The 15877-nt window shown below is 41.7% G+C and overlaps 1 protein-coding gene across 6 annotated transcripts in view; it reads left to right on the top strand.

Annotated features, from left to right (window-relative positions):
• rgl1 (ral guanine nucleotide dissociation stimulator-like 1) overlaps positions 1–15877 on the top strand; it is a 237719-nt gene that overhangs the window by 213447 nt on the left and 8395 nt on the right. For all 6 annotated transcript variants that reach the window (XM_067990725.1, XM_067990724.1, XM_067990727.1 and 3 more), the window contains 5 exons: positions 4122–4211; positions 6109–6195; positions 6821–6853; positions 8293–8414; positions 9406–9495. In XM_067990725.1, the coding sequence (XP_067846826.1) occupies positions 4122–4211; positions 6109–6195; positions 6821–6853; positions 8293–8414; positions 9406–9495 (422 nt within the window). The remainder of the gene's footprint in view (positions 1–4121; positions 4212–6108; positions 6196–6820; positions 6854–8292; positions 8415–9405; positions 9496–15877) is intronic.

Below are 15877 nucleotides of genomic sequence, written 5' to 3'. Positions count from 1 at the left end.
CATGAATGAGTTCTAACAGCATTAATCTGGCAGATTCTTCATTTTCTGAACTCTAATAAGGTCTCTAGTCCTGATTGTATCTTTTCCATTGCCCTCAAGTTGCTTGCCCCAGAATATCCCCCGATCTATGCCATCACATCGGCCTCTTGTTCCCAGTCCACCTTGCATTACCCTTGAAAATGTTTTCAAGTTCACCCTATCCTTAAGCACAATGATACTTCCTTCGTCCCCCTTTAACTACTTCCCTTTGGCCATATATCAGTAACTTTTTTAAGTTGTAGAAGCTGCTGTTGACTCTGAAGTTAACACTTGAAAGTCCAGAGCTAATCTATGACCACTAGTTCACTTTTCAGTATGGTTGTCCAGTGGCAATTATTGCCTATATTGTGCTCTTAGTTCACCCCTAAGTGTTCACCAGAGATCATCTCAAGCTTTTGGCAAGATCTGGCATTGTGCACTTCTTAAAGAAAGTTTCTAGCATATGGGCTCTCACCAAAGCAAATTGTATGAACTGTGCAGTAGTTGATTGCTTATCCTCTAATTTCTTTCCATTCACTTGGGGATTCACTAGGCCTCTCTTTCTCCTTCCTTCACATCAGTTAGTTCCTCCATTCATCATCCTATTTTATTTACTCTTGCTGATTCTGCTCTACATCAATTTCTTGGTGCTTGCACCTTCCGTTCCTCTTGCAATTGCTGAATCACTAAATCTTGATCTCCATGCCTTTTGAATGGGGCACGGAAAGTCTTGTTCCTTTTCAGTTCTTCAGATAGTTTCTTCATGTACATTGCCAATCTAACCAACAGTTACCACTTCTTACCTTTTGCTTTTGACCTCAGTCCTTCTTCATCCATTGATAATCTTGGTATCACTGGCTCCTCTGACCTCAAATGGAACCATCCCATCTTCTGCATTGCCAAAATTGCCTCCAGAAGGCCTGGTTTCCTCTTTTGTGCCAACATCTTCTCTCAATAACCTAGAAAGCCTAATTCCATTCAAGATTTGAATACCAATCCCTTATCTGGGGAGTATATTCTAATATCTCTCGCACTCTTGGACAAGGCACAAGGAAAGGTTTGTTTTCTGACCTATTCCTCACTCTTCTAGCCTCCATTGCCAGCATCGCCGTTCTCTACTTTATCGATACTACTATGGTCGTACTTTTGTCTCTCGTTCCTTCTAACTCCAATCAAGTCCAACCTTTTATAGAATAGAATCATAGAAGTTTACAACATGGAAACAGGCCCTTCGGCCCAACATGTCCATGTCGCCCAGTTTATACCACCACGCTAGTCCCAATTGCCTGCACTTGGCCCATATCCCTCTATACCCATGTAACTGTCCAAATGCTTTTTAAAAGACAAAATTGTACCCGCCTCTACTACTGCCTCTGGCAGCTCGGTTCAGACGCTCACCACCCTTTGAGTGAAAAAATTGCCCCTCTAGACCCTTTTGTGCATCTCCCCTCTCACCTTAAATCTGTGCCCCCTCGTTATAGACTCCCCTACCTTTGGGAAAAGATTTTGACTATCCACCTTATCTCTGCCCCTCATTATTTTATAGACTTCTATAAGATCACCCCTAAACCTCCTACTCTCCAGGGAAAAAAGTCTCAGTCTATCTAACCTCTCCCTATAAGTCGAACCTATAAGTCGAACCATCAAGTCCTGGTAGCATCCTAGTAAATCTTTTCTGCACTCTTTCTAGTTTAATAATATCCTTTCTATAATAGGGTGACCAGAACTGTACACAGTATTCCAAGTGTGGCCTTACTAATGTCTTGTACAACTTCAACAAGACATCCCAACTCCTGTATTCAATGTTCTGACCAATGAAACCAAGCATGCCGAATGCCTTCTTCACCACCCTATCCACCTGTGACTCCACTTTCAAGGAGCTATGAACCTGTACTCCTAGATCTTTGTTCTTTTACTCTCCCCAACGCCCTACCATTAACGGAGTAGGTCCTGGCCCGATTCGATCTACCAAAATGCATCACCTCACATTTATCTAAATTAAACTCCATCTGCCATTCATCGTCCCACTGGCCCAATTTATCAAGATCCCGTTGCAATCCTAGATAACCTTCTTCACTGTCCACAATGCCACCAATCTTGGTGTCATCTGCAAACTTACTAACCATTCCTCCTAAATTCTCATCCAAATCATTAATATAAATAACAAATAACAGCGGACCCAGCACCGATCCCTGAGGCACACCGCTGGTCACAGGCCTCCAGTTTGAAAAACAACCCTGTACAACCACCCTCTGTCTTCTGTCGTCATTCCAATTTTGTATCCAATTGGCTACCTCACCTTGGATCCCGTGAGATTTAACCTTATGTAACAACCTACCATGCGGTACCTTGTCAAAGGCTTTGCTGAAGTCCATGTAGACCACATCTACTGCACAGCCCTCATCTATCTTCTTGGTTACCCCTTCAAAAAACTCAATCAAATTCGTGAGACATGATTTTCCTCTCACAAAACCATGCTGACTGTTCCTAATCAGTCCCTGCCTCTCCAAATGCCTGTAGATCCTGTCTCTCAGAATACCCTCTAACAACTTACCCACTACAGATGTCAGGCTCACCGGTCTGTAGTTCCCAGGCTTTTCCCTGCCGCCCTTCTTAAACAAAGGCACAACATTTGCTACCCTCCAATCTTCAGGCACCTCACCTGTAGCTGTCGATGATTCAAATATCTCTGCTTGGGGACCCGCAATTTCCTCCCATAACGTCCTGGGATACATTTCATCAGGTCCCGGAGATTTATCTACCTTGATGCGCGTTAAGACTTCCAGCACCTCCCTCTCTGTAATATGTACACTCCTCAAGACATCACTATTTATTTCCCCAAGTTCCCTAACATCTATGCCTTTCTCAACCGTAAATACCGATGTGAAATATTCATTCAGGATCTCACCCATCTGTTGTGGTTCTGCACATAGATGACCTTGTTGGTCCTTAAGAGGTCCTACTCTCTCCCTAGTTAATCTTTTGCCCTTTATGTATTTGTAGAAGCTCTTTGGATTCTCCTTTGCCTTATCTGCCAAAGCAATCTCATGTCCCCTTTTTGCCCTCCTGATTTCTCTTTTAACTCTACTCCGGCAATCTCTATACTCTTCAAGGGATCCACTTGATCCCAGCTGCCGATGCATGTCATATGCCTCCTTCTTCTTTTTGACTAGGGCCTCAATCTCCCAATTTTAATCTGAATTGTAGCCACTCTTTTGCTGATATATTATGTTGCATGTTGTCACTATTTGGAAGACGCTTCTGTGTCATAAACCTTTCTTACGCAACATTCAGATTATTATCTTTAATTTTCGTGCAGACCATGTCTGGAAAGTTTGTTTCGCCAGATGTTATCAGCAGTGGTCCTGCAGTGCACTTCTCTATATTCAGATGTCAAGCACATTGCAAGATGCTCTGTCTTACTGACAACAGCCCTTTCAGTGGTCATAATTCAAACTGAATGCTCATAAACCATGAGATAGTAAATAAAATATTTAACAGTAAGCTTTGTCAGTCCTTTAAAGGCACTGGTTGCATCAAAGCCTTATGTAAAGTTGTAGCGTGTCATCATCCCAGTCAGAAAAAAAAAGGCCTTGATCACTTGGCCGTTTTCTGATGAAGGACTAATTTGGGTACACGATAGCAGTCATTCTATTAAATGGCTTTTATTTTCATCACATTGAATGTCGAACCAGTTTCTACCTGGAGTGAATCTGAAAGTAGCTTGTTTTTGTAGTTGCAAATGTGCATATTGAAGGATGATTCATTTTGTGGTGAGTTTTTGTGAATATATGAAATGTTAATTAAAAATTGAGCATTTATGTAACTGTCCAGTAAAGGTTTTTTCTATCATAGTATTAATAGTATATAAAAAGGAATATTGATGCATTGTTCACGAATATTTCAACTTATTACTTGGATATGTAATTTGTCAATATGATTTTCTAAAAAAAATAATTCTCATTGAAGTTAGAATTTGCTCAATAAATTGGCATAACATTGCAAGGCGTTTGAGCTGAAATCTCTGATCCCATCTCATTTGATGTTATGGGAGATTATTAATTGCCGTGTGCTAATAATTGATTTTATTCCTGAATCTTCAGGAAGGAACTTCAAAATTTGCAAATCTAGACAGCAGTGTAAAGGAAAACCAGAAACGGACTCAGAAACGGCTACAGTTGCAGAAGGATATGGTGAGTCATTCCTTTACATTCAGTACCAGATGTGGACTTCTGTGCGCAAACATAAAACCCTTAAGGTGTTCACTTCCAACTGAAGTCTGTGACTCATCTTTTAATGCTGTATTTAGGTACTGCGGTTTACATAATGCAAGGGTTTTGTTCTAAATATGGCTATTAAACTGTTCTCCTTGGCATTATAAAGAAGCCTTGTGTTGCTGCTTTTAAATACCTTCACAACGCCATTGTTTACATTTTAAAAGCTACAACTATATTTGCACTGCACTAATGCTTACATATGTAAACATGTGTTGATTCATAAAGGTGTACACCATTTAGATGTAAAATAGTCTATGTTTCAGTTGATTATAGTAGAATTTGTGGACCCTGACCGTGCACAGAATCTTCCCGATGGCCTAGTGGTAAAGGCAGCACTCTGGTTCAATCCCTGGTCTCTGCTGAATAAACTGATCTTTGCCAAGGCAGCAATTGGGGCACTACAACTGGCCGCAACATCCTAGGATAGGGGAGGAGGAACTCATCCAGACTAAATGGATAACTCCTTCGGAAAGCCGACGCAGGCAAGGCAGGTCAAAAGGCCTCCTTCTGTGCTGTGAAGCTGTATGTAGCTGGTTTGAGCTCCTGATAGCTATCCCTTAGCTGCTGCTGGAAAGTTGTAAATCTGATTATCAGATGAGGATGGAGTTGAGCTCAGCTCTATGGTTGAATAAAAACAGAAACTGCTGGAAATCAAGTCAGGCAACACCTGTGGAGAAAGAAACTGAGTTGACGTTTCAGGTCGATAAACCTTTGTCAGAACTGGAAGAAGTTGAAGACTGCACAGTTTTTAAGCAAGTACAGAACCAGAGAAAGGGGAGGGGAGGAAAGAACAAAAGGGAAAATCTCTGATAGGGTGGAGGGCAGGAATGATTAAATAACAAAAGGGAAGATGGTGCAAGGCAAGGAGGGTGGTAATGGAACAAGTAAAGAAAGAAAAGATGGGTCTAGAGGAGCTGTAAATGGTAACATCAGAACCATTACCAGCACCTGCTGTCCGAAAAAATGGGAACAGTGGTTATGATCTGAAGTTGTTGAAATCAGTGAGTCCAGAGGGTTGTAAAGTGCCTAATTGAAAGATGAGGTGTTGTTTCTTGAGCTTCCGTTGAGCTTCATTGGAACAGTGTAAGAGGCCGAGGACAGAGAGATCAGAGTGGAATGGGATGGGGAATTAAAATGGTAAGCAACCGGCAGTCCAGGGTCACGCTTGCGGACTGAGCAGAGGTGTTCTATGGTTGAATAGCCTGACAACAGACATCAAGAAGAATAGCCTCTTCTTGTGCCAGGTTCCAGCCTTGAATTTAGTCAACACCTTCAGGAGATGGAGACAAAAAAAGGAAGGAAATAAAATTAAAAAGATATGATGGAGGACAATGTAATCTTTTGCCTTTAACTACAAATAAGTGAACTGCCTGCAGTTTAGGGTCGGGAGAGATAATGCTATATTTTACTAATGCTGTTTTTGTGCATTAACTTGTTTGAACATAATGTAAATGGAATATAAAACATCTTCAAATCATCCTTCTACTTGTGTAATTGAAGGGCGCACAATAAGGAAGAAAGGCGACTGCAATTTATAATTCCTAATGTGTGGAAGACCTCCCAACTCTTATGTCAGTTACATAAAGGTTGAGATTGGTTAACTCAACACAGACCAAGGATCAAACTCTGAACCTTCCTGGTCTATACAGATATAGCTTTGTACCCCACAATATTCTGTATTTAAGTGGTAAAAATGTTCTGGTTGCAAATTGATTGTCACGTACTAAATAGGATGAGTTAAGTTTGATTACAGTCGAATATTGGAGCTTAACGCATTCAAAATAGGTTGAACTAATTTTCCTCTACTCTATAGGGCGTGATGCAAGGAACTGTGCCCTATCTTGGCACTTTCTTGACTGATCTGACAATGCTGGATACTGCTCTTCCAGATTATGTTGATGTAAGTTTGATCATGTTTCACCACATGTTGGGATTCCTCCTTTGCTGATGGTTGCTGTAGTTACCGCATCAACGCTGGTTGCTTAAAGATGAGAAACAAAGCGGCAGTGAAACCACTAATGAGATGGATCAAAGACGTACATTAGAGAAAGTACATGCGTTGCTCGGTAATTTGATGTTTTGCGCTGTGAATCAAAGAATTATGTGAATGAAGACCAGAGAAAATTACCATGCAGCTGGTTATGAATATCGTCCTTTTTTCCTGTATCCTGAAAAAGTTGTTACGCATAAATTGCACATTCTCGTGCGCAGGGAATTTTCTGTAAATGGGACATCATGTCCCATTTCATTCTCAACTACCTGGTCATTTGTGTAGTCAACTTGGTATTGACGGGAGTTGACTGTACAGAAGGACTTGGTGTGTTACACCCTCTGCTGGGTCATTATTTTGTATGTCACATCTTTGGTGGTGTACATGAGTTTTGGTCCCATACTAATTTGGAACCAAGTTTACATGACTTGCGTTTCACTCCTGACCATCCAAGTCTATAATATTTTTGTACTATCCAGCCTTTATACAAGTCAAAATAATGTTTTTTTTTTTTGTCCTCATTTGTCTCCTTTAGGGTGGTTTGATCAACTTTGAAAAGAGACGAAGGGTTAGTATGAATTATTACACTTTGCAAAACATTCAAAAATGTATGTGGGATAAGAAAGTGCCGTTAAATGTTACTGGGCTTTATTTACCTTCCAGTAGTCACTGCCAGGCACAGCCTGAATCTGGTGTCAATTCAATAATAATTTCATTCATGTATTATGTCCAGGTGTGACTGAACAAGCTTTTCACTAATTGTGAGACCGGATGGATAATTTCTCAATATTTCACACTATTTTCCTTCAGAAGAGACACGTCTGTCACATGCATGCTATGTCAGGGAATCTAAAAGGGAGCTCCGCTTTGGGATTAATCATTGGCGATGAGCATTTTTTTCTCCAACTTCGCTAGCACCAACTTTTCAAACATTGATACATTCCCCTGGTTACTGTTGAAATGAAAATACTATAAACATCCTCATGTCACAGCGTTCTGCAGAGAACCTAAAAATGTTAACGCAATAGGAGCTTGAATATGTGGAAAGCAATGAAATCTCATTTCGAAAACTAACATGAGCCCCGATTTTATCCTAACCTGCCCGGCAGGAATGGAGCAGGTTCGGGTCAGATGCTCAGTTTACACCCCGCCCTGTTACACTCTCCATTGACTTCAATGGATTGTAAGATCTAACTGGACATAAAATGGGCATCGATCTCCAAACTGTCTGGTTCCACTTAAAATTGGGACTATAATATACTAAATGCCTAGTCGATCAGTGGATAATGTATAACGTGTATTTATCTTAATGGGCGTGGTGAATATTGGATTGCACTTTACATCCCAACACTAACATGCTGTTGTCAAGTTTGATTTGGAAAAGTCTTTTCCCTTTTATCTGTCAAAGTGAATATATGATGGAGCAGAGAACTCAGAACTGATCAAAAGAAAACACTGCAGTGTTCAGGTTCCAGAACATTCCAGCCCCTCACTGTCCACAACCTTCATTAGGCTGCAACCTTGAAAAATCCACCAACATTTCACTTCTTCCCCTCCAGTCTTTGGTATCAAAAATGATAGATCAGCGGCTGCTTTTATACTCCTCACAGAATTTCTTTCAAATAAACGAACAATCTTTAATAACTTTTCTTTTCTGCGGGTCCTTTTTCAGTTCATTAGGGCTTTAAAGTGTATGCTTGATAAGTTAATTTTAAAAAATGATCAGTCTTCGAGGTGCTGCCTTGAGAAGAATGGTGGCCTGAAATAGTCTTTGGATAATTTGTATTGAAATTCATCCCTAAGGAGCCACATCAGTGCTGTTTTCACAATGCAGTGAGACTTTGAGGCATGAATTACTGTGCATTGAGTGTCCAGCAAACTAGAGGTTTTTTTTAAAAAATAGTTTTTGATTAGGACTATTCCCCTCTTAAAAGTACCAATGACTAGTTACAGCAGTAACAATATTTTTTTTTAGACCATTAATGTTTCTTTCCCCTGTTCTTTCAGGAGTTTGAGGTGATAGCACAGATTAAACTGTTGCAGTCTGCCTGTAACAGCTACTGCATCAGCCTGGTCCAGAGGTTTCTCAAATGGTTCCACAGTCAGCAGTACTTGACTGATGAAGAAAGGTAAGAGGCATTGCAAGAATGTGCTGATCAACCCATTAAGGGCTGCATGTGTAATCTTGCATGATTTTAATAGCTGTTCAAAATTTGTGAGCCAGCCAATTCATTTACTTTCTTTTACCCCTCTCTGGTTTCAAATAACTTTTGTAATGGAACCTGATTTATGGAAGATGGTGCTAGCTACCCAATGAAAAATGATGCTTTCATTGCATAAAATGTGTTTTATTAGCATGTTGTAACAGACACCATACTAATAAGTGAACAAGTTTAGGAAAAATAGAGATTTGAGAGATGGATCCAGAGACCTCATTTTGACAAGCTATGCTTTGTCTTCGCCCTTCACCACACCTTCCCTGGCCAACAGGACCTGTTCCTCATCTTAAAGCCAGCACATGGACTGTTGAGGTGACTGATCCTCCTTCATTTCATTCCTTGTGAGAAGATGTCCATTGACTGCTGTGTGCGTTCTCATAGCAGTGCAGATGAGGCCAGGAGCTCATTGTAGGTGTGAATCTGTATCCTATCTTATCTCCTAAGCACTGAACGTTCAACTTCCTATGCTAACTAGTTCATTTTCTACCAGCCCAGCATTATTAATTTTCCTATACCCCAAGTACAAGTTGGACCATTTTGTTCCAGCTCCAAGTGTCCTGCAAAAAGGCTGTGATGGGTAATGGCAGCTCTCCTCTGAGTATGTCTGACACTTGGAGCTAGATTCTCCTCTTTCTGCTTTTCACACTGCAGAAAAGATTGTAGCTCGAGTAGTAAGAACCATTCTGATTGTTGCACCGGTCAATCGTTAATGAAGTAAATGAGCGGTGTTCTCTCTTGCCTGAGAAGTGAGTGCCTTTCAGAAGCAAAATAATCATTCATGCAAATTCCGCATAAACGAGTTCTCCAAAATGACACCAAAACAAGAGCATCAAACAAGGACCTCCGTTTACTTTTGGTTTAATTTTCAGTCTGAAATGTGTGTTTATCTGCCATCCTGCAGCTATAATGTATCCTGTGAAATAGAGCCAACCACCGATACCAGTCCGACATCGCCAAAGCCCAGGAAGAGCATGGTGAAGCGCCTCAGCCTGTAAGTACCACATATTAAGCAGAGGAGACATCTCATCGGGTTATTTCAGAGGGCAGAGTTCTTCATTATGGGGATCAGTGGATAGAGATACTGTACAGTAGTTTCACTATGAATGGAACCTTTTGATGTGTAGACCTTATTGTTTTATTGGAGTGTGGAAACTTGGTTGTTGGTACAGTGAGTAATTTGAGGCATGACGTGGTAAGTGTAGCATGCGGGGAGGAATGGGTGGCTTTGGACCTTCGGTTCCCAAAGCTCTCCACCACTGGGGTTTACTTCACCACCTGTCTGGGACTGTTGTAGACTAATTAAGAAATTAATTGCTATGATTAATCAACTCCGTTATCGTTGTATCATGCAACTACCAGAATGGTAGAAGGTGAACCAGATGGACCTTGGTCTTTTTCGTCTAGCAATTCCTATGTTCCTACGCGTTTTTCTCCTCCCAGTATCCACTGATTGCAGCTTACGGCTTGATTTCACCTTTTAAAATTTGCATTTACAAAAGGGAGAAGAAAAATGGATTATAATGAAAGGACTTTGCACTTAGTTGTGAGCCTACATAGTGGAAACTGAAGTGGTTCAAATATTTGAATGAAAATCTGATCTACATTTCACTTTTGTCTGAAGATCATTCTGTTTTTCATATGGGTCAGCAGGAAAAAAAAGTCCTTTGTCTTGCTACTTTATCTTTAGTCATTCATGTTTGAAGCTCCACCACAGTACACAGATATACTTCCATGTACAAGTTAATATAGCAACTGTATGTGTGTAAATGTTTCAAAGTCATTGTTTAGGGCATTTTTCCTGATGTTGTGATCCCAGCTATGGACAAGGACTGAACAGATACTAGCCAAGGAGTTTCCCCACGTAGAGGGGAATCAGAGGGAGTGTCACCCCATGTTGTGTTAATGTACCTTGAAGTGTAGCATGTGGCTGTCTTCTTGGCCATAATGATATTAAAAAAAATAACAAGAAAGGGAGGAAAAACATCTTAATCACTGCCTGATACATCTCTCTTTATGACCATGTGTGTTTTATATGGACGTATGTTATATAGACTACCATGGCTTAATTGTTGTCACTCTAACGACCACAATGATCAGTCTAGTGTATTTGCTGCAATACAAGATGGCAAGCTATCTGCTCTAACTCCCCTGTACCATTTAATGCCTAATATGTCAACACCAGGGATTGGAAGTGCTTAATTACTACTTTGACACAGATGGCTTGATGCAAACAAACAACTGGTTTGCTGTTGATGCTTATTTCCATAGATCAAGCTGCAGGGAATGGAAAGTTGGAGCAGCCAGTGGAGCTAATCAATTATTCCCACTGTGCTGCAGCTCCTTAAAGCCATTCATTAATTGATGCTCTACTTTATTTCAAGTAAATATTCAGAAGTCGCAAGAGCTATTTTCGGCTGCTAATTTTCGGCTCTATAACTAATGACTGTGCTGTACATTCCCCATTATGCTTGCCAATGGACATGTGCAACAGCGTTAATTGTCACATGCAACAATTATCTAGCACATTCAAAATAGCCAATTGGACATTTGGGTTTTGTCTATTGGGATGGTTAGATTTGCATGTCAAGTCAGGAGATGATCGTCACAAAGTTGCTGCCAGGTTAAGTCATTGGAGGTTGCAGTACTTTCCATAACAAGTGTTTTTCCATTATACGTGGTATGTTAGCTTTATTATCTTTGTCTCTTTCATTTTTTTTTCCTGCCGCATCTTGCTATAAATAGAACATGGTATTTATAGCAACTATTTCATTTTTGAGAGTGGGTGCGTGGCATTTACTTCTATTAAAATGGTGAATTGCATGGATAATTAGCTTATATGTATATATCCCTGGCCTAGCTGATCTTCCCCCCCGTTCTTCAGGCCCAGGCTAACATCTTGCAGTGAAAGCTAGCATAGCTAAAGTGTAAGGCTAACAGACCTCCCAAAGGCACACATGCTGGCTAAATATACATAAAACGTAATTTACAGGGAATATTTTGACAACTCAAAAATAAAACACTGGCAGCTCTGTTTAAAAGTAATGAGAGCCAAAGTTTCAAAACCAAACATGATGACTGAGTGGGGTAGACGTTCACCTTGCTGGCATTGTGAATCGGCCGCGCGTTATAGAAACCACCTGATTTCCATCGATTTCAATGGAAACGAAAATGGGGCTGTTCCTATAATGGGCGGCTGATCCACAACGCCAGTTTTACACCCGGGCAGCAAGTTGAAAATCGACCCCCCCTCCCCCCCGTGCGTTTAGATCCCACGTGTAAAATTCAGGTGCGCTAGAAAACAAACTGGTAAAATTAAAGCCAGTATTGGATATCATGCAGTTTGATCATTGGCGCTCTAGCTGTTGCTACTTACTCTGTCACCCTTGGTTCAGTGGTAGCATTCTCGCCTCTGAATGCGAAGCTCATGGGTTCAATTCCCACTCGAGACTTGAGCACGTAATCTAGGCTGACACCTCAGTGTTGTACTGAGGGAGTGCTGCACAGTCAGTGGTGCCATCTTTTCAATGAGACGACGTCTGCCCCCTCAGGTGGACCTAAAAGATTCCACGGCACTATTCGAAGAGAAGTCGGGGAGTTCTCACTGGTGTCCCGGCCAACATTTATCCCTCCACCAACAACACTAAAACAGATGACCATGCCATTTATTTCATTAGTGCTGGTGGGAGCTTGCTGTATGCAAATTGACTGCTGCGTTTCCTACAGTACAACAGTGACAACACTTCAAAATTGGCTGGAAAGCGCTTTAGGACGTCCTCCGGTCATGAACGGTGCTATATAAATGCAAATGAATTAATTATTTTTGTCCTATTAGTAACTTTCCATCTATCCAATCTGTAGATATGAGGTCAATTCCCATATGTATGCTGACGACAGCTCCTCCTCTCCACTACCCTCGATTCCATGACCACCGCTGTGCTGTCTGACAGCTTGTCTGACATCAAGGCATAGATGCACCAGAACATCTTTGAACTTTAGATCAATAAAACTGGCATCCTGCTGTTTGGCTCCTGTGCTCTAACCTTGACCCTATCCTGCTGTCCCACTGATCACTCAGGTTGAACCAGATGGTGTAGAATCCCAGTGCCCTGTTTGACCCTGAGCCAAGGGTTAATCTCCATATTTTGTGCATCACCATGGGACCACCTGTTTCCACCTCCCCAAAGTCACCCATCTCTGCCCTTATCTTACCTTTATTGCTGTTGAAACCCTCATTCATGCTTTTGTCACCTCCAGGCTCACATTCTACAAATCTGTTGTCAGAAGCCTCCTGTGCTACATTCTTCCTGAGCTCCAACTCGTCCAAAACTCTGCCGTCCATCTTCTATCTCGCAATCTGTTCTGCTCCCCATCGCTCCTGTCCTCACCAAGCTTTGTTGACTCCCTGTCCACAACACATTGAATCCTTCCATGGCCTTGCCCTGTCCTCCTTCTGCAAATTCCTCTAGCCCAAAGGGCCCATACACACCCTCTGCTATTGTGATTCTGATCTTCATTCAATACCCCCCTTCCCTCTGTACCACCATTGGTGGAAGAGTCTTCAGCCATCTAAACCCTTCCAACTTGTTACATCTCTCCTCACCTCAAAGCCTCCTGAAAACCTACCTTGGCATCCATTCCACGTCTATGAAGCGTCTTGGGAGATTCACTATGTTAATGATGCTATCAAAATGCAAGTTGTTGACTATCAGTCCTATCTTTAACTGCACCAGTATACGAAAGACTAAATTCAGAATTCATTAACTTTATCCTTTATAACAATTTCATTGTGTGTCGTTTCCTGTCAAGGAGCAATGATGTTACTATATTTGTTTTGCACTGTTGCCCTTAATTTTCCTACAAGATGAATTTTATTATGTGCGCATCAAGGTGAACTGGATGAGCTATTTTCCACTTTGGGAACCGAAACCTAGATTTTCCTGTTTAAAATGAATGGGTTAATGGCAGGGTTAGAATTACACTTACAGGAAAGTCTAGGCTCAAATGTCATCTGAATATACAAAACCAAAAACCTGATGGAGTTAGTCCACCTATCAGTGCTCTCCCTATCCATTAGACAATAACCTCCTCCCCTGTCGCTAGTAATGCTAACTCTTGGTATTGACATGCCACTATCGAACACTCACAGGTCAGGTATAGCATATCCCAAACTAATGATATCTCATCCCATCAATATGCTTCAACTCTAACTTTAGAAGAACATTCCCAACTGCATCGATTTTGCACTTTTCACAACAGCTAACCTTCTGACCACTTGGAGTGATGTTGCTGATTTTTTTTTCCTGCTAATCTGTGATGTGGGCTTGCATGCAATAACATCTGGGTTGAGGCTGATTAAACTCATATTTCATGTAGAAATCTCACATCTGTCTTGACTGGATGAACCCAAGTTTGACACATGGCTGGACAACATGTCTACCTAATGTAGTGGCATCTGGATATACTGTACTTTGCTTCATTGAAAGGACATTGCTCCAGGAGTTCCTCAGGGCAATGTCCTAGGCCCAACTATCTTCAGCTGCTTCATCAATGACCTTCCCTCCATCATAAAGTCAGAAATGGGAATATTTGCAGACGATTGCAATGTTCAGTTCCATTCGCAACCCCTCAGATAATGAAGCAGTCCGTGCCCGTATGCAGCTTGACCTGGATAGCATCCAGGCTTGGGCTGATAAGTGGCAAGTAACATTTGTGCCAGGCAATGACCATCTCCAACAAGAGAGAGTCTAACCACCTCCCCTTGACATTCAATGGCATTACAATCGTGGAATCCCCCACCATCAACACCCTGGGGGTCACCATTGACCAGAAACTTAACTGGACCAGCCACACACATAGTGTGGCTACAAGAGCAGGTCTGAGGCTGGATATTCTGTGGCGAGTGACTCACCTCCTGACTCCCCAAAGCCTTTCCACCATTTACAAGGCACAAGTCAGGAATGTGATGGAATACTCTCCACTTGCCTGGATGAGTGCAGCTCCAACAACACTCAAGAAGCTTGACACCATCCAGGACAAAGCAGCCCGCTTGATTGGCACCCCATCCACCATCCTAAACATTCACTCCCTTCACCACCGGCACACCGTGGCTGCAGTGTGTACCTTCCAAAGGATGCACTTCAACTCGCCAAGGCTTCTTCGACAGCACCTCCCAAACCTGTGACCTCTACCACCTAGAAGGACAAAGGCAACAGGTGCATGGGAACAACACCACCTGCACGTTCCCCTCCAAGTCACACACCATCCCGACTTGGAAATATATCGCCGTTCCTTCATCGTCGCTGGGTCAAAATCCTGGAACTCCCACCCTGACAGCACTGTGGGAGAACCTTCACCTCATGGACTGCAGCGGTTCAAGAAGGCGGCTCACCACCACCTTCTCAAGGGCAATTAGGGATGGGCAATAAATGCTGGCCTTGCCAGTGACTCCCTTGAACGAATTAACAAAAAAACCTATGTCAAAGATTTGGTACAGTCAATGTCCCTGGCATTAAATTACATTGTATTTTACTTAAATATATCAGAGCAAACCCATGATATATCTTTGCTCCAGTTTTCAGACTGCCTGCATTTGCTACACATACAGTGCAATACATGTATTTCTGAATGTAGTGTAGCATCAGTGCTGTGGTAGCTTCTAATGCTGCACTTCAGGTTCCCCTTAGTGCAAGGCCAAAAGATCCCAACATTTAGCCTTATTTATACACTGCTGGATTCTTCCATTCAAATTCGGCCCCATTTCTACACGCTTGGATTTGCGCTGGGTTCCTGACTGAATTGGGCAGGTCCAATGGGATAGGAGAAATTTTCTCAGTGCTGCTTTTTCATTCATGGATTTGTGGTTTAATCCACCAATGAGGGAGCAGTGCCGAGATCTAACACTTCCCACGGCACCGAGTCCACCAAATTCATGTGGACAAACCCACTGGGTTTCAATCAGGTGCAGAAATCGAAGTCTTTATACATTGAGACTCTACTGCCTTAACACAGACAGCTTTATACAAGAGTATTGCCAAATTGAAACATGCTGATAATATAAAATAATTAGAACCTTTTTTCAAATGCCATTCTTTTGATTGTGACCAAAGTATAAAATAAGTTGCATAACAAGATCAGGGAAAGACAGAGTATGTGCTTCAAATATGTATTTAAAGAATTAATTTACACGACCAGTTTTAGGGTATCTTGGTTGCTAAAAGCAAACTGCCAAGTTCAACCTGAGCTCAGCAGTAATTCTCTCTCTCTCTCTCTCTCTCTCTCTCTCTCTCTCTCTCTCTCTCTCTCTCTCTCTCTGTCTCTCTCTCTCTCTGGAAAATCGCTACTTTTAATTGTATTTGAAAGTTTTTGCTCATGAA

The sequence above is a fragment of the Heptranchias perlo genome, chromosome 9 (genome assembly GCF_035084215.1).
Source record: "Heptranchias perlo isolate sHepPer1 chromosome 9, sHepPer1.hap1, whole genome shotgun sequence".
In the NCBI taxonomy this organism is placed as follows: Eukaryota; Metazoa; Chordata; class Chondrichthyes; order Hexanchiformes; family Hexanchidae; genus Heptranchias; species Heptranchias perlo.
This window is presented reverse-complemented; position numbering and strand designations above follow the sequence as displayed.